At 47.7% G+C, this 19,417-nt stretch overlaps 2 protein-coding genes across 4 annotated transcripts in view; both read right to left on the bottom strand.

Moving 5' to 3' along the window:
* Positions 1 to 6,102, bottom strand: part of CIAO3 (cytosolic iron-sulfur assembly component 3) — a 49,911-nt gene extending 43,809 nt beyond the window's left edge. Inside the window, exons 1-3 of one of the 3 annotated variants that reach the window (XM_048494476.1) lie at positions 4,660 to 6,102; positions 2,830 to 3,373; positions 1,667 to 2,543 (exon numbers count right to left, since the gene is read on the bottom strand). The gene's annotated coding sequence lies outside the window, so the exon portion shown is untranslated. The remainder of the gene's footprint in view (positions 1 to 1,666; positions 2,544 to 2,829; positions 3,374 to 4,659) is intronic. The other 2 variants (XM_048494477.1, XM_048494478.1) reach the window with 2 other exon arrangements.
* Positions 6,103 to 9,369: 3,267 nt separating this feature from the next.
* The window catches only part of LMF1 (lipase maturation factor 1), a 132,993-nt gene continuing 122,945 nt past the window's right edge, over positions 9,370 to 19,417 (bottom strand). Inside the window, exons 10-11 of the mRNA XM_048495540.1 lie at positions 17,050 to 17,162; positions 9,370 to 9,702 (exon numbers count right to left, since the gene is read on the bottom strand). Coding sequence (XP_048351497.1) covers positions 9,528 to 9,702; positions 17,050 to 17,162 — 288 coding nt within the window. The 3' untranslated portion in view covers positions 9,370 to 9,527. The remainder of the gene's footprint in view (positions 9,703 to 17,049; positions 17,163 to 19,417) is intronic.

Raw genomic sequence — 19,417 nt, 5'->3', positions numbered from 1 at the left:
AATCGGGGACTCGACAAAACCGTCACCACAGCGATAGGGAAGCGGTGAAAATATGGGAGTCAGGTTCCAGGGCAGACAAAGCCCAGACAGCCTAAATATGCATCGACTTGACCCTCAGAAGGAAACTTTAACATCGACAGATGACCCGCCAAGCAGAAAAGGAAGACATAAAACTGAAGCCTCGTGCGTGCGAGGAGACCGGGCAATAAACAGCTCATTCCCGGATCGGACAGGAACGCAGCTCCCCGCCCGGGAGTGATGTACATTCGATCAGAAGCGCCATGTGCTCTTTATAGGCACGCCATAAAAGTAATGCTCTGTGAAGGATATATAAGCATCCATTTCAGCCACTGCAGGCAGAGCGAGGCTACGAGGAAAGCCTCACCTGGAAGAAACTCACACACGCAGAGAGAACAGGGAAAACAGACTGTTATGATGCCAGACACATTGGGGGGGAACGTACAGGTTGCTCCAGAAGTTTTCCTAATAGACGTGTATGTACATACACAAAGGCACCTTATATCAAATTGGCCCACCTAGTCTTTTGAATCTGCCAGCCCACAGCATCGTTCTGCCAGAGACCAGGACTTTATACCAGAGCAGCGGGATTAATGCACCAAGACTGGAGGCTGTGGCTCAGTGGTACAGCATCTGCTTGGCACGTGGAAGGTTCCAGGTTCGATTCCTGACACTTCCAGTTGAAAGGCACAGGTGGTAAATGATGTGAAAGACCCGCTGCCTGAGAATACCCCGGGGAGCTACTGCCAGGCTAAATAGTTAATACTGGCCTTGATAAACTGATGATCAAATTCGGTATCAGGCAGCTTCATGTGTGAGGCAACCTTCACAATAACCCTGCAAAGTAGCTCGGTCTGAAAAACAGTGGTGTAATTGCATGCGGTCCAGCAGTGAAGAGACTCAGATGAGGAGCAGTCACACGGTGCTTGGTAACCCACTCTCTTTCAGCCTAAACTACCTCGCAGGGTCGCTTTGAGGGTAAATGGGGAAGAAGAAAACCTGAACTAATTTGCAAGAATGGCAACCAGATCAAGTTTGGCCACTGACAGCTGCTACCTATTTTCATCCCTTCCCTTCATATTTTGGAAGGCAAGGAAGAGAAGAAGAAGGTTTTCGCGGCAGGATTCAACTTGTTGTTCTGGGTTTTCCGGGCTATGTGGCCGTGGTCTGGTAGATCTTATTCCTAAGGTTTCAGTACACAGTATGTAACAGACTTCTCTCTGTGATACACCTCTGAAGACGCCAGCCACAGATGCAGACGAAACATTAGGAACAAGATCTACCAGACCACGGCCACACGGTCGGAAAACCCACAACAACCAGAAAAAGAAGAGTTTGGATTTATATTCCACCTTTCTCTCCTGGAAGGAGACTCAAGATGGCTTACAAGCTCCTTTCCCTTCCTCTCCCCACAACAGACCCCTTAAAGTGAGGTAGGTGGGACTGAGAGAGTTCAGAGAGAACTGTGACTAGCCCAAGGTCACCCAGCAGGAATGCAGGAGTGCGGAAAGACATCTGGTTCACCAGACAAACCTCTGCCACTCAGGTGGAGGAGTGGGGAATCAAGCCCAGTTCTCCAGATTAGAATCCACCTGCTCTTAACCACTACACCACGCTGACTGAAATGGCATATTATGAGTTACCTTACCTCCAGCTTTCGCTCTGGCTGTGGTTCCCACTTTATTGGGCGGTGGTTGGTTGGACTTTTTCTGCTGCCTTCTGTCTCTCTCGTTGGCCTTTTACAAACGTAGCTGCAGATCAGAATCACATCCTTTTGTTTCTCTGGCTGATTTGTAGGGAACTGAGGGGGGGGGGGGAAATTGCGCTGGGTTTTCCACCAGACAACACTTATTAAATGTTAATGTGCATTAGAAAACTCTGAGATTCCACAATGGGATTGTTGAAACAGGCTAATTCTCGGCTAGCACAGATGGATTTTCATGGAGAATAGACATCCAGATGGGAAATCCATGCAGCCACAATAATGCACACAGATCATTTCATACTTTTTTTTCCAACAACCAGGTTCTCGAAAGGCTATTGAAAAGGTTTATGGCTGTGATTGGCAGGTATATCATCAACACTTAGAAAATCCATGTGTCAGAGACACACAATCTACATGTAAATATAAAGAAAGTCCAGAGAAACAAACACATCCAAAAGTAGCAAATTTTTTTTGGGGGGGGGGGGTAACAAACAAACCGTTGGTAAATTTGGGTAACGAACAAACTGTTGTTAAAGAGCTTTTTAAAGTATGTTCCAGTTCAGTGTTCAGCTCTGCTGAACTTCACAGGGAGAAAATGTACATTTCCAAAGTGTATTTATATAGCGCAATCAATGTGAACATTGCTTGACAAACAAGAGGGGGAACAGCCAGTCCAGCGGTTTTCATTTCTTTTTCGAATCTGTACGTTCATCATTCAATTGGCTTCGGCCTTTTCTCGTTCGGTTGCTGCTTCTAAGGCATTTTAATGCCCTTTAGACACAACCTGTTGACTTACGAAATGCTAACGCCGTATACAGTTCTGCAGGGGAACAAACCCAGTGAGAAACAACAGCCAATAATATGGCAATAAAAACTCCCTTGTCTGTTCCTCATAAGGGACAGAACAAAAAAAATCTCTTTATCACCTTCTTATTTCACCCTTATTGTCCTCACCACAATGTGATGGGTCTACTTCACAATGGGGATTTTAACCTGAATCTTTTCAGTCCTAGTCTAATGCTCTCATGGCAATATACAAATTGAACCAGCAAACTGCTGTTCCAGATGTGCTTTTGGTTCAGATGGGGGTACCCCAAAGGTCTCACCTGTATCCAGTTGATCAGCTACTTCAAAATATGGACCAGAATCCTCCACGGGGAACAGGGTTTCCACAGGAGGCAACGACACAGCATCCTCTAATGGGATCGTCGAATCAAGCTTCACGTTCCAGCTGAAGATCCTTCCCTGCCGATTCCAAGGCTTTGGACTAGTGACTGGATCTCACATTTCCAGCGCCATCTTGGTGCCCTCAAAGGGCCATCACAGAGACTGCCCAGGGAATTCCATTCCTTCCAAATTGCTATGTTTTTGTTTTACTCTTCTTCCAAGGATGGGGTGGTTGCATTTCATCCCCACAACAACCCTGTAAGGGAGTTTGGTGGAGGGCTTGCGACTGGACCAACAGGGTGGGTTGTTCAGCTCAGAACTGAATCTCCACAGTCCAGATCTTAAGCCCCTTCCTCTGAAGTTTCTGTCTTTCTCTCCCTTTCTTATAAAGTTCATTCGTTCGTTCGTTCGTTCGTTCATTCCAGTCGTAGACCCGAAATGTCAGCAATCAAAATAAATAAAAAGGTTTATCAAACACCATTTCTAAATAAGAAAAATACAAAAGTTTAAAAATTAGGACAGCTCATTTAAATCGCACTACAATTTTTCTAAGATTCTGCAGCATAATACACTTTTCGGATCGAATAACTTGAGGCATAAAATCTTGCAGCTTGGCATGATATCTGAGCATTCTTACCTGATAAGAGATAATCCAGTTCGATATTACCAGTTTGACAGAGGCTCCTGTCTAGTAGTGAATCTTATAAGGGTCAAATGAGAAGAAGAAGAAGAAGAGTTTGGATTTATATCCCCCCTTTCTCTCCTGCAGGAGACTCAAAGGGGCTGACAATCTCCTTTCCCTTCCCCCCTCACAACAAACACCCTGTGAGGTAGGTGGGGCTGAGAGAGCTCTGAGAAGCTGTGACTCGCCCAAGGTCACCCAGCTGGCGTGTGTGGGAGTGTACAGGCTAATCTGAATTCCCCAGATAAGCCTCCACAGCTCAGGCGGCAGAGCAGGGAATCAAACCCGGTTCCTCCAGATTAGATACACGAGCTCTTAACCTCCTACGCCACTGCTGCTCTCCTAATTTTCCTAATTTCCTAATTTTCAGGGTTAGGGGCAGCGGTGGGATTCAAATAATTTAACAACTGGTTGTTTACAAGCACCATTTTAACAACCGGTTCTGCCGAAGTGTTGCGAACCAGCTAAATCCCACCACTGGTTGGGGGGGGTTTGCCATAGATAAAAGTTATTTCCATATGTTCTGTCTCAGATATTTTCAGTACTACCTTTTGGACTTTAACCAAAATCCCAATTGGCCTCTGATCACAACAATTTTGTGAAACTGATCGCAGACTCAAAGCCTTGTCCAAAACCAGTCCACTGAGAACCTATCGCTTACTTAGTATTTTTGCTAATAGGTAATTGGAGCTTAACCTAATGGTTTCCTCCATGACAGCAAACACGGAACAGACTCTGCAAGGTGTAATTTTATCTTCACTTTCTAAAAAAGAGACTGCCTCAGAAGAGGCTACAGGCAGCCGAGTATCAGCAATCCACACACTAGGCTCCATGGTAGGAAAAGTAAAAGCAACACACACACCCCATTGTAATTATGTGCCAAATAACTCATATGCTAAGCTAAAGAAAAATATATTTAAATCCTGCAACTTGTACAAACGATGCAAACCAAGCGTATCTGAATCAATCTATCTACTGAAGCAGAAACGGATTCTGCTTGCAGTCAGGGGAAGGAACAGAAGTTTTCTTGAATCCGCAACCACTAGAAAGTTTGCTCAGACCCTTGCCTGGACTTCTGGGATCTCACCTGTGCATTTTTGAACATTTCTTTGCAATCCTGAGGACTGGAAGTCTGGCTTTGGCTTTTTAAAAACCCAAGATGTTCATTCGGCTGAATTCTTCTTGCCTCGTACCTCACTGGTTGCTTGTGAAGAACAGCCAGAGGTTCACAGCTGTGCTTATAGAACGTCCTTGCCTGTCTTCCAAGAATCCTCCTGTGGGGTGGGATGCTCTCTTGAACCTTGACATGACACAGTTTGGATATTGAATATTCATTCCTGAATTCCTGCCCAGTTTTGGAGCCCTTTTCTACATTCATTCCTGAATTCCTGCCCAGTTTTGGAGCCCTTTTCTAAATTCATTCCTGAATTCCTGTCCAGTTTTGAAGCCCTTTTCTATATTCATTCCTGAATTCCTGTCCAGTTTTGGAGCCCTTTTCTACATTCATTCCTGAATTCCTGTCCAGTTTTGGAGCCCTTTTCTACATTCATTCCTGAATTCCTGTCCAGTTTTGGAGCCCTTTTCTACATTCATTCCTGAATTCCTGTCCAGTTTTGGAGCCCTTTTCTACATTCATTCCTGAATTCCTGTCCAGTTCTGGAGCCCTTTTCTACATTCATTCCTGAATTCCTGTCCAGTTTTGGAGCCCTTTTCTACATTCATTCCTAGATTCCTGTCCAGTTTTGGAGCCCTTTTCTACATTCATTCCTGAATTCCTGTCCAGTTCTGGAGCCCTTTTCTACATTCATTCCTGAATTCCTGTCCAGTTTTGGAGCCCTTTTCTACATTCATTCCTGAATTCCTGTCCAGTTTTGGAGCCCTTTTCTACATTCATTCCTGAATTCCTGTTCAGTTTTGGAGCCCTTTTCTATATTCATTCCTGAATTCCTGTCCAGTTTTGGACACCTTTTCTGTATTCATTCCTGAATCCCTGTATCTCCTCCTCTCACCCCCACTTGTATTTTTTTTAAATTAATTACAAGGGACAATTTTGGGACTAGATGGGGGGTGACTCTGGAGTTTCTATTAATCTTTCCTCTTTCTTGTCTACCCTCCTTTGATGTTGCGGAGTGGAATCAGGGACTTGCCATTAGCTTCATGTTGACGGTGTAATTGACTACTTCAGCAGACTAAGGCCTGCACGGAAGCGACTGGCAAGAACTCCTTTTCGCTGTCTGCAGGCACTGAGCATCTCTTCTCTTGGATTTCCCCGTGTCTTTTGCTTTCCACCTACATCATGGGGAGGGGGCTTGGTCTGCAATACTTCCTTCAACAGAGTGAGGGGGGGGGATCGAGAGGAGGTGAAAAAACCTCTTGAGTTTACAAGGGGAAGGAGGGGAAAAGAGGAAGGACCCGTGTTTTTACAGCCCTCGCCTCTGCTGTTTGGAGAATGATCACTATTTGTCTGGAATGCTTCCGGTTTTCTGCCAAGAGTCTGCCCTGCTCGCCTTCTCTCTGTCTTCCCCCTAACCTCTTCACTCCTGAGCCAGTGGGAACAAAAAGACACAACACTCAGCAGCTGCGAGTCTCCTTCCCCCAGGACCCCAGCGGAGTTCACTTGTGATGCTAATTGGTTTTGCAGAAGACGCCAAAAGTGAGAGGTCTTCCAGAATGGCAGCCCAGCGAGATGCTGCTGAAAAGGACTTCGGGGAGACACACCGTGCTGCGCTGCTTCTTTGACACCAGGTCATCATGCTCCATAGCCCCCCCCCCATTAATGTTGCTGTTGCCCATCTTGACAACAAGTCGATGGGAGTTCTAAGTCCCCTTCCGCAAATGCAGAATAATGCACATTCAATCCACTTTCACAATTGTTTGAAAGTGGATGTTGCTATTCCACCTAGTTAAATCCAGCTGCAAAACGCATTGGACGTGGATCGGAAGTGCATTATTCTGCTTGTGTGGAAGGGGCCTCTGAATTTAAAGGACTTTGCAAATCCTAACCGACCCTGTCCACAGACGCCTTCAACCAAGAGCTCTGGAAAACAGTTCTAAAACAACCAAAATATCCGTTACTGGCAAGAACGTCAACCCACAAAAGGCCTGGAACTCGTGCGGTCCCCTCTCTTGTAAGAATGCAGAAGATCCCCAGTTCAATTCCCAGTCTCTGAGTTAGAAAGGACCAGGCAGTAGGTGATGGTGCAGACCCCCTCCTGAGACACTGGAGAGCGGCTGCCAGTCTGAACAGACAATATTGACCATGATGGACGGATTCTCTGACTCACCGGAAGGCAGTTTCTGGTGTGTGTGTGCAAAAGAATGAAGAGTCTGACACTGTTCAGTTTAGAAAAGAGAAGACTACGGGGGAACATGAGGAGGAGGAGGAGGAGGAGGAGGAGGAGGAGGAGGAGGAGGAGGAGAAGAAGAAGAAGAAGAAGAAGAAGAAGAAGTAGAGGAGGAGGAGGAGGAGGAGGAGGAGGAATTTGGATCTATATCCCACCTTTCTCTCCTGTAAGAAGACTCAAGGTGGCTTACAAGCTCCTTTCCCTTCTTCTCTCCACAACAGACACCTTGTGAGGTAGGTGGAGCTGAGGGGAACTGTGACTAGCCCAAGGTCATTCAGCAGGAATGTAGGAGTGTGGAAACACATCTGGTTCACCAGATAAGCCTCTGCCGCTCAGGTGGAGGAGTGGGAAATAAAACCCGGTTCTCCAGATTAGGATCCACTTTCTCTTAACCACTACACCACGCTGACTCTCACGCTGGTTTAAAATGTTACGAATGGAATGGACAAAGAATTTTTTCTCCCAAAATACTAGAACTCAAGGGCATCTGGTGGGCAGTGAATTCAGGATGGATAAAATAAACTACTTCTTTACTCAGCGAATGAATAAAATGTGGAATTCGCTGCCAGAGGATGTGGTGATATCCACAGATGCAGACGGCATTGAAAGAGATTAGGCAGATTCAAGGAGGAGAGCTATTCGACCTGGTGACTAAAGGGAATCCGCATGCTCAAAGGCAGTCTACCTCTGAATCCCAATGCCAGGAGGCAACTTCAGGGGAAGTCAGATAAAAGGCAGGTTGGCCAGTGGGTCAGAAGGAGAGAAAGATAAGAAAAAGGGAGAGGCAATGGGGTTTTTCAGGGAATGGAAAGAGGAAACAGAATAATTTGGATTCGTATCTCACTTTTCTCTCCTTTAAGGAGTCTCAAAGTGACTTCCCTTCCCCTCTCCACAAAAGATAGCTTGTGAGCCAGCGTGGTGTCGTGGTTAAGAGCAGGTGGATTAGAATCAGGAGAACAGGGTTTGATTCCCTGTCTCCCACCTGAGTGGCAGAGGCTTATCTGGTGAACCAGTTATGTTTCCACACTCCTACATTCGTGCTGGGTGACCTTGGGCTAGTCATACTCTCTCGGGCTCACCTGCCTCACAATGGAAAGGAGTTTGTAAGCCTCTTTGAGTCTCCTTACAGGAGAGAAAGGTGGGTTATAAATCTAAACACTTCTTCTTCTGAAGTAGAGGGGGCTGAGAGGATCCTCAGAGAACTGTGACTAGCTCAAGGTCACCCAGCAGGCTTCAAGTGGAGGAGTGGGGAAACAAATCCAGTTCTCCAGATTAGAGTCAACCAACCACTTCGCCCTGGGAGGGAATATGAGATGCCCCCCAAGTCCCTGAAGGTGCCCCTCTTGTGTGTGTGTGTGTCTTCCAAAAGCAGATATATACCTGAAGATGCTGAATTTAGGCCAAACCTTTTTTAAAGGCACTTCTCTCAAAATAAGAGACCTCAGGTCACCTGAAGGCATCTGAGACATAGGCTTGCTGTTCTCAGATAAAATTCTGCCACGCCTTCTTCACAACTGACTCGTGCCTCGTGGGCCCAGCCACGCACGGCGTGCTTTGGCTGCTAGAAGAGCTGTCAGAATCACAGGCACGTGACAGAACCACCAGCAACTGCCAGGTAGAAATCAACAGGAAAAAGAAATTAGGAAAGCTATGGCAGGGGGGCACTTGAAAACAAGACCTGTTTGACTGGCCCCAAGCTGGGCACAGACTGGTTGTCTCCAGCGTGCGCGCGCGCGCGCGCACACACACACACACACACACGGTAATCAGAAAAGTCTTTGCTCCCTAGGAGATGCAGGATTTTTAAAAAATAACCTCAGAACGGGTAGCGAAGAAATAGCTCAAAGGTTAAAAAAATAAATAAAAAGCCCCCGCCATTTCAGAACATGCATGTGCGGCTGGGAACAGTATCGTGCTTGTTCTCTTAACGCATTTCACGCCTAAGAATGATCAATCATCCATGTGTGAAAGGCACACAGGCCACTTGACACACAAATTGTCCTCCGAGCAACCCTTTGTGTGGCACAAACACACTGCGATTCGATTCTACGCTGGATGAGTCGAGAGGGCTTGCAGTGGAATGAAATTGATTTTATCAGGGCAAAAAATACAACAGAGGTGACTCTTGAACCCTCTTTTCTAGGCACGCATGCATGTATGGGAATAAGACAAACAGAAGTTTCAGGTAAATTTCTGCCTGTAACTCCACCCCTTCCAACAACAGACTTGGATTTGTTGCTGCGCGATATGCAAACAGCGAAGGCTGTATGTGGACAATTTCAAATTCTTAATCGTGTCTCCAGTGAAGTGGGTATCTCTTTTTGGCTGCTGACATTTCAGCGCGTTGCCTCAGTTTCCCAGCCTGACTGATCTCGAGAGAGCCTAGCGTTAGACCGATCGAGTGGGACAGAAAGGCAAAAACATAACAAACGACATCCGGCACATACGAGACAGAACGGAGGCAGAAGCAAACCGACATACACTCCTGCCCTGCGTACTTTACTGTAAACGTTTTCAAAGAAAGACAGGTCATTTTTTTTAAAAGGATGGTTTGCGAGCCCTGGGCAGTCCATAACTTCAGCCCCAACAGGACCAAGAGGTGCTCCACTTATCAGTTCTGGGATGGCAGAGGCCACTGACGGGAATCGAAATATTTCCTGAGCCCCTCCAGGTTGACAGGTGGGAGGTACGGCCCGATCCTCTTTCGGATCCACCACTTTCCGTCCCCAGCATGCCTCCCTCCGGGCCGGCTGAATTTGTACCGGAAGTGCTCTCCTCGGACCCATCTGGGAATCACAAAAAGCAACAGGGCTCAGATGAGTTCCAAAGGAAAGAAAAAGTCTTGTCACCCACAGTGCTTAGTTTTAGTAACAGCCAAGTGTCGCGGTCACAGTGCCACACCAGGAATGGGGAGAGCCCACGCAGCCATCAATCTCACAGGGAGACCTTGGGCCACTCATTCTCTCTTCGCCTGATCTACTCGCAGGGTTGTTGTGTGGATAAAATGGAGGCGAGAATCATGAATGCTACCCTGAGGTCTTAGAGGTAGGGACAGTGGTGGGATTTAAATAATTTAACAACTGGCTGTTTACAAGCACCATTTCAACAACCGGTTCTGCCAAAATGGTGTGAACCGGCTGAATCCCACCACTGGGGGGGATAAAAATATACTCAACAAATAATCTTCTTCTTTTTTTAAAAAAAGTCACAATCTATTTGGAAACATATTCGAGTCAGATCATAATACATTTAAGATGGTATAAGATAAGCCAATTTCAATGGGTTCAGTGACAGATCTGGACCAGAGAGAGAGGCCAGCAACAGCACTCAATAAAGCACGAGGTTGTTTCGACTTAGTCTATATGACAAGGGCTGTTGTTATGAGAATCAATGGGAAAGGTCCCATGCATGCTGCAGTAAGTCTCAGAGGATAAAAATGGAGAAATAATTTGAACGCCAAATCATAGACAACACATCCCTTAAAATATTTACATTGTCCTCCCAGGACCATCAATCAATCCACAGAAATCCTTTACAGTTTCATTGCCAAGTAGGCTGGTAATACCCCCACCCCACCCCCACCTGGGTGCATATGAAGGCGGGAGGGGAGAAGACTTGCCTAAGGCAACCAATCGCAGCAAGCGAGTCAGCTGTGCAAATAGAACCAGCGAATCATAGAGTTTGGAAGAGACCCCAAGGGCCATCAAGTCCAAACCCCTGCAATTCAGGAACACACAATCAAAGCACCTCTTACGGATGGCTATCCAGCCTGACTTTAAACACCTCCAAAGAAGGAGACTCCACCACACTTCGAGGCAGTGAATTCTACAGTCGAACAGCCCTGACTGCCAGGAAGTTCTTCCTGATGTTTAGGTGGAATCCCTTTTCCCACTGATAAATACTCTTTTTATTAGATTAGAAACTACAACTGACTCCAAAATTCTTTTGTGTAAGCTTGCCGCACATTGGGATCCATCACACACACGTACACACACAAGGTGAGGCTTCTGCTGTGCTCTGTCAGCCTACACGTACTCTGCTAAATACGATTAGAAATAAACTCCGAATACGAGGAGCTCTTATTCCAGTACATTCGACTGTCAAACAGCCTTTACTGTCAGGAGGTTTTCCCTGATGTTTAGGTGGAATCTCTTTTCCTTCACCTTGAACCCCTGACTCCTGGTCCTAGTCTCTGGAGCCGCAGAAAACAAGCTTGCTCCCTCACCAACATGACATCCCTTCAAATATCTAAATAGGGCCATCATGTCACTGCTTAACCTTCTCTTCTCCAGACTAAACATCCCCAGCAACCTAAGTCTCTCCTCGTAGGGCATGGACTCCAGACCTTTGACCATTTTGGTTGCCCTCCTCTGGACCCTTCCAGCTTGTCAATATCAACAACAACCATTCGCAACAGAAAGTTTGAATGCAGGCCTCTAAACCAAGCCCGCCTCTGGCATAGGCAGGGGGCGACTTCTGCTAACCAGCCCCTGGCCACCAGACCGGACTCTTTGGGCGAAATCTCCTGGGCCCCACAGGCCATGAAGCAGCCTCAGGCTGAGTCAGATCCTCGGTCTATCAAGGGCAGCATTGTCTACTCTGACTGGCAGCTGCTCTCCAGGGTCTCATATCACCTACTACCTGGCCCTTTCACCTGGAGGCACTGGGGATCGAACCTGGGACATCCTGCGTGCCAAGCACAGGTTCTTCCACGGAGCTACAGCTGCTCCCCTCTGCTTATTGGCGCTGCTTTGCAGCAGGTTTGGGAGGCCTGGAAAGCGGCGGCACTCTGAGCCCGAGAGAGTTGCAAGAGAAAGGTTCTTATTGAAAAGCAAAAGCCGAAAAAGACCGGGAGGGGGAGGGAAGTGGAGAAAGAAACGTTCATCAGTCACCCAACACGCTTCTATCGTCTGCGGCGCGAGCCCTCGTGGGCCACTGGTTTGGTTCCCGGGGCTGCCTTCGCCCCACTCCCCGCCCCTCGACGGGAAACATGCTGACAGGGAAGGGGATCACAGCCCCGTGCTTCGGAGCCGCCGCCACGGAGTCCTCCGGGCTGCTTGCCGAAGAAGTTAATAAAATAAGCCACCGTATAAAAATGTCAGAGGCATATCAGAGCTCATTTGGAACTCCCTTGCTTGGCTACTCAAATACAAGAAGCGCTATTGAGGGGGGCAGCCGAGCTCAGCGGTTGGGGGTGGATAGTTCCCCCCCCAACACACACACCCCACCAGATCCTGGAGGATATCACATGGCAGCAAATGGGGGGGAACCTCTCATATAATGAAGGGGCCCCTCCTTTGCACACTTGTGTTACTGACGACGTGTCTGGACGAACTCTCGCTCAGTCAGGCCTCGTTAAAGACTTATTAATAGAGAGCAGTGGACAAAAGAACAGGCGGCCAACCCATCGCTGGGGAAGCTCTGCTAGTGGCCGGAGGGAACGGCCAGGAGGTTGTGGAACATTCAGAAAAATTCCAATTGTTCCGAGCGAAGTTGTTGCCAACAGAACATTGTCAAACAATGCAGAGGTATGAAGGGAGGCAGTGGAAGGTCAGGATTCATTGGGGGACAAGAACACGAGCTGAACAGAGAAAGGGACAGGAAGCCTAGTGGGAAGAGGACCTGTGAGGGACAGGGGAACTGCGGAGATGGCAGCCACTGGAGAAAAAGGAAGATAATAGAATTGCCAAGTTGAGGAATGTTAGATGTACAGACATTTGGGACCAGGATGGAATCTTCACCAGGGCCAAGGGAGAAGCCCGAAGACCAAAGACTCTGGAGTCAAGGGCCAGAGAAGGCAACGAAAACGAGGATGCGCCGAAACGACCACATTAAATTCCCGTTCCACTGTGGCGTCATACGCTGCCTGGCCGTGACTCCGATGAGTTCCGTGCTACGAGATTAAAGACCTCGGATCTCGCCATTTAGGTGACCTTCGGCACCGCCCTTCCGCAGGGCTGAGCTTGGGGGTCGCATCACCGTTGCGCACAAGTAGGTGAGATGCCATCCAATGACACACGTGCAACCATCACAACCCCCAACCCACATGGGGCTCCCCACAGGTTAACAACTACATCCCCCCGGGACACATGCTTCGTCCTTCTCAACATTTTGCCATCGTTTCAGAGTCCCCTTTCCATCATAGGGCGATTTAACAGTCCACTTTTCTGGCCTTGGCATTGCAGGCCGATCTGCTGCCGTTCGGCTATCCTGGATTCCATCACACAACGTTTCTGCCAGCTGCAGCTGTTTTCGGGAGCCGAATATTTCCTGTTAATAATTAGAGCATTACAGAGTATCGACGCTGATGTGTGCCTGGGTAGCCCCAAGGGCTTCTTTGTGAGACGCTGAGGATTTAAAAGCTGAACGGTGTTCCCCCTCCCTTTTGTAAAACACATCCATCTTCTGGAGCAGCCTTAACTGGTCTGGCCTTTTGGGGAGGGGTACTGCTGGGATCCCTCTGCTTCTGAGTCGTTTCTTCTCTGTCTGCACACTGGCCCATGATATAGCACTGATGCAGGCACAAGTGGGGAGCTTTTGAGGGAAGGCTGAAGCACAGGAGAATTTGTGGTGCAGACCCCAGTGCTGGCAAGAGGGCCACAGTGTCTTTCAGCTCTACCTAGAGTAAGGATCCCCAGGGTGTTGCTGCTGGGTCCTTCAGTGCCTGCTGACACCTGCTGATCTCTGGTAAGGTATTTGCCAGCATGGTGTAGTGGTTAAGAGCAGGTACACTCTAATCTGGAGAACCAGGTTTGATTCCCTGCTCTGCCACTTGAGCTGTGGAGGTTTATCTGGGGAACCAGATTAGCTTGTGCCCTCGAACACATGCCAGCTGGGTGACCTTGGACTAGTCACAGTTCTTTGGAGCTCTCTCAGCCCCACCCACCTCACAGGTGGGGGGGGAGGGAAAGGAGTTTGTAAGCCCCTTTGAGTCTCCTCACAGGAGAGAAAGGGGGATATAAATCCAAATTATTTATCATTATCATTATTATTATTATCATTATTATTATTATTATTATTATTATTATTATTATTATTTTCCTTCTTCTCCTCCTCCTCCTTCTCCTTCTTCTCCTCCTCCTCCTCCTCCTCCTTCTGCACCACCACCATCACCACTCACCAAGAGTTTTCAGGAAGGGGCAGAACTTCTGATAGGCAGCTGGAGATCTGATTGGCTGAGCAGATGACGATAACGTTTATGTGGATACAGATGCGCCACGGTTTTATTCTGTCTCTCACTCCTCTTCCCCAGCGGATTTTAAAAATCACACCTCTTCTCATAATGTCCTCTAGGTGGATGCATCGCTTTGTCTCCCGCAGCGGCCATTTTGTAGTTGACTCCGCCTCCTTTAGTAGTCATGTTATTGTTGCACCCACCATCCTGTATTAGAATTCCACAGGTGCCCACAGACTCACAAAGGTTGGGGAGCCCAGATCTAGACCAAAAATTCAACTTGGATTCCTTTGGGACCCACAGCTGAGAAAGCAAGTTTTGGACTGCACACAAAAAGGTGGGTCGTTTTTGACCTGATCCATCTTACAAGTTTGGGATACGATAAAACAGCAAAAAAACCTCCACAATAGTGGTCCTTCAGCTCCATACAGAACTAAGATGTGTCCGATAAAATCCCCCCATCAACGTGCATTTTGCCCCTTTCCTCGTTCAGCCCATGTTTATTACTGTGACTCAAACTTAAAGGGGTCAAAACTTGAGTGGGAAAGAAAACGATTCCCCTTCTGCCTGCCAAACGCGGAGGAAAGACTGTTTGTTTTAAAACCAACATTCCACAATTTCCTTCTCCGTCCGGGATTGCCGGTAGCAGCTGCATCGCAGAGATGCGACTCACGATCGGCTCTCGATGACATCTCCCAACTGTGAAAGTGCTAAAAATCAGCAGCCATCTTTAAGCTGTTACGGGCAGAATCTAAATCTTCCCGACAGCTGTAATTAGTTGCAGAGGGTACAGCTGTCTCTCTGGAACAGATGAGACCTTTCGGAGGGAACGCACAAGCACACACACAGACACACAACAGGCGGAATTAAGGGCCAGCCAAGGCAGCTCAAAAAACACCAGCCTACTTTTTACGGGAAGGTAACTGGAGTCCCAGCGTAGTCCGCCAAGCACTCTTCCAAGCTCTTCCTTCTGGGACGGGAGGCAGAGAGGGCACTCACAACATTGTAGGGAATTAATGGATGCATATTAGATAGGAGTTGTACCAATTTTTCCATATCTGTTAGACCCCCATTGTGTAAGAGCCGTTTATTTAAAAAAAATTAACCCTTGGGTCTGTATATTTTTTACTTTAGAAGGGGGTGAAGAGCTTCTCACTCCACTGAACATGGGCAAAGCTGATACTGTGCTTGGCGCAGCTCAGGTACCCCGGCACTATGACCTACTACAAGTGGGGAATCGAAATGACGAAGATACAAGGATGCCCAGAAAAGGGTTTTGGCCAAACTTGCTGATGTCAGAGCACGAGGGTTACAAACAGACACACAACCCAAACAGTTTATTCCACTTGGATTCCTTTGGGACCCACAGCTGAGAAAGCAAGTTTTGGACTGCACACAAGGATCACGTGATGTCACTGGAAAACCCAGTATGGATTTCTTTTCTAATTGAAATCTAATTGCTCCTTTCTCACCTAAGCAAAACCACATGGGGGGGAGGAAAGGGCGCGACAGCTGGCCCCTGTGACGGCGTGCTAAATCACTTATTAATTTTCTCAGCTGAAACATCCAGCGTTTGGAGATTTATGGCCACCATGTTTTACGACCCACCAGCCAGACCCCCATATTTTGTGCGTCGAAGTTCTGCAAAACTCCCTTTGCTTGAAGTCAGATTTCACACTCAATTTGGCAGCTCCCAACTCGACAATGGTTTCATTTTAAAAAAAAAAAAGCTGGTCATTTCATATTGATCACACTTGTGAAACAGAAGAAAAACACTATAATTTTAAGAGTCAGGAGGGAAAAAAAGAACCCTGCCCATTGGACTGTCCAAAAATTTCATTTCGACGGCATTTCATGCAAACTCCTTTGGCTATCAAAGACACCGAGTCTCTATTAGCGGGATAAACTCCAAGGAGGGGGAGGGACAGAATGGGGTATACATTTGAGCCTCCTGTCAGTAGGGATGATCCCACATTTCTTGCCCTGACTGTTTTCACTTCCATGTTCTTGTGCACAAAGAGTCTGAGGCCAGAACTCCAACAAGCAACTTCTACAGTAGAGAGGCAGAGTGATTAGGCAGCAGTGTGATGCGGCAGCCAAAAAAGCCAATGCAATTCTGAGATGCATCAATAAGGGTATACTGTCTCGATCGAGGGAAATAACTGTACCACTCAAGTCTGCATTGGTCAGACCTCACCTAGAGTACTGTGCTCAGTTCTGGGCACCACAATATAGACAAGCTGGAATGTGTCCAGAGGAGGGCAACCAAAATGATAAAAGGTCTGGAATCCATGCCCTACGAAGAGAGACTTAGGGAGCTGGGGATGTTTAGTCTGGAGAAGTGAAGGTGGGGGGGGGGGGCATGATAGCCATGTCGAAGAGGGAGCAAGCTTGTTTTCTGCTGCCTCAGAGACTTAGACATGGAGTAATAGATTCAAGGTGCTGGAAAAGAGATTCCACCTAAACATTAGGAAGAACTTTCTGACTGTCAGGGCTGTTCGATAGTGGAATGCTCTGCCTCGGTGGAGTCTCCTTCATTGGAGGTTTTTAAACAGAGGCTGGATGGTCATCTGTCAGGAGTGCTTTGACGGTGTGTTCCTTCAACGAAGGGAGTTGGACTTGATGGCCCTTGGGCCATCTATGATGGAGGGGTTAGAAAGTCAGACTAGGATCTTAGACACGGAGGGAGTTTGAGCCGGTCACTCCTGCCTCAGACTAACCTGATAAAAACACATTCCAACACAGCCTTTATACTCAGCCATCTGATACCTGGAACAGTCCTCTGTTATTGCTGCCCTGGCAAACTGCATCACCCTTCTCAGCGTTGAGGGCTGACTTTTCATTCTTTTCTCTCTTAACCACTGGCCAACACGAGGCTTAGTGGTCCTGTGCGTGTTGTTCATAGCCCAAGCGCCTCAGTTTCTCCCCACTGTCACTTCTGCATGTCTCCTGGTCTTACCTTGGCGGCGCTCTGCCCTCAAAGGGATTGAAGGCCATCAGGGACAAAACTTCCTTCTCGTTGGCCAGCAGTTTTCCAGCCAAGTGGACTATCCATTCATTCTGCTCGTAGGTCTTGCAGAAGAAGAGTGTGCGGGAAGGAAGAGACAGAAATTAATCAATAAACACAAAACAGTGTTTTATGTGGGTGTTTACACTCACTCAGCTGAGTAATTCACATTCTTATCCTGCTTCTACAACAGAAGAAGAAGAAGAGGTTGGATTTATATCCCCCTCTTTCTAGAGGGGGATAAGGAGACTCAAAGGGGCTTACAATCTCCTTTCCCTTCCCCCATCACAGCAAACACCCTGTGAGATGCGTGGGGCTGAGAGAGTTCTGAAGAGCTGTGACTAGCCCAAGGTCACCCAGCTGGCATGTGTTGGAGTGCACAAGCTAATCTGATTCACCAGATAAGCCTCCACAACTGAAGTGGCAGAGTGGGGAATCAAACCCGGTTCTCCAGATTAGAGTGCACCTGCTCTTAACCACTACAACCAGACAGGAAATGAAACCGCCATCGTAATTGAGAACCAAGGAAGTCCTGGGAGCTCCGTGCAAATTTCACCCTCAGTATGGAATGTTATGGTGTTATGAATTCCCTGATGAATTCGAAATGTCAAACATGGGCTCCATTTTGAGGCGCAACAAAATCTTCACCATAGTGATATGCTATGCAAGCTGGAAAACTGCAGAACTACCTGAAATGTTCTGCAACGTTGATTCAACCGTGGCACATATCTATGCCAGGCCTCTACTACACAAAAGCTTATGTCTAAATTCGGCTGTCAAAAGTGGTGTAGGCCCCCCCACCAAAAAAAAAACACCTCCGTCTCTGACAGTGTGTATAGACTTCCCAGATCTCTGTCTCCCTACAAGTTGCATGCTGCTACTGGGCCTGCCTGGCCAGGGAGGCTGGAACCCCAAGCCCAAAGCAACTCTCTCTTTAGAAATTTGTGTCTTTGCAAACACCGGATTATTTATTTTCCACCTCAGCATTTTTCTATGAACCTGGCACACACAGCCAGCGGCTGAATGAAAATTGTGCCCTTTTTGAAGGAAGGCCAAGTACCGGTATCCAGACTCCCTTGCAAGGAGACGCTGCTTTGGCATCCGTCTGTCCCATGCAACCAGATTTTCTTCCAACCAAGCACCAGGGGACAGTGTAGGAAAGCAGAACTCCGAAGACTACCGGTAAGATTGCCATGACTGCAGCGTAATGCACAAGGTTAGGAAGCAATTTTTGCTTTCTCTTTTCAGTTCTGAGTCCCTGGGAAAGAAGGGGTGGGGGTGGACTGGAGGCCCCAAGGCGCGCAGGAAGAGTGTGCTGGATCACATTAGAAGACTCAGTTTGTAGATTCCTACAGTACCCCCACCCCATTTAAAATGAGTGGTACCCCAGAGGAGGAGAAGGAGAAGAAGGGGGGGGGGGTGTTTGGATTACTATCCCACCTTTCTGTCCTGTAAGGAGACTCAAGGTGGCTTACAAGCTCCTTTACCTTCCTCTCCCCAGACCCCTTAAAGTGAGACAGGTGGGGATGAGCGAGTTCTGAGAGAACTGTGACTATCTCCAGGTCACCCAGCAGGAATGTAGGAGTGCGGAAACACACCTGGTTCACCAGATAAGCCTCTGCCACTCAGGTGGAGGAGTGGGGAATCCAACCCGGTTCTCCAGATCAGAATCCACCTGCTCTCAACCACTGTACCATGCTGCCTCTCAAGACCAAAGCATGCCTCCGATTTTAATTCGGATAAAGCACAGGCGATTAGGAGATGCGATGTTGCAGATCTGGGGTGAAGGATCGTTTGGAAGCTGCCTGGACTTCAGCAGCACTGCATCTGAGCAGACTTCAGCCGCTTCTCAGGCTTCTCTAGGAGATCCATCACTTCCACAGACAAGAAGACGCCCCACAGATGTGTAAGACCATGTCTCTGATATCGGAAAAGGCAGGACACACATGGAGAGCTACAACTCCCTCGAGATGCCGAGGCACTCAAAACAAAGAAGCGGTCTTCAGAAAGAGGCATTGTATTGGGCTGATACAATTACAGTAACAGAAGTGCCTTGTTTTTTGAAAAGCAGAGCTGTGCTGAGATGAAATACTACCAAGGGCCTGCTGGGACTGCAATTAAGAGACAGTCTGCTAATAAATTGCTCGACAGAGTTGGGCATTCTGGGACATATCCTTCAGTGTCCCAATGATCAGATCTGCCAGCTCTTCAAACAGGTGTCTGCTGGTCAGGGCGCCAGGGCCCCTGGTCAGCCCTGACAGGTTTTGGGCCCAGCCCTTTCAACATGCTGCGCATTGCTTGTCATTTGCTTCAAGTGGGG

This window comes from Sphaerodactylus townsendi, linkage group LG04 (genome assembly GCF_021028975.2).
Source record: "Sphaerodactylus townsendi isolate TG3544 linkage group LG04, MPM_Stown_v2.3, whole genome shotgun sequence".
NCBI classification, from domain to species: Eukaryota; Metazoa; Chordata; class Lepidosauria; order Squamata; family Sphaerodactylidae; genus Sphaerodactylus; species Sphaerodactylus townsendi.
This window is presented reverse-complemented; position numbering and strand designations above follow the sequence as displayed.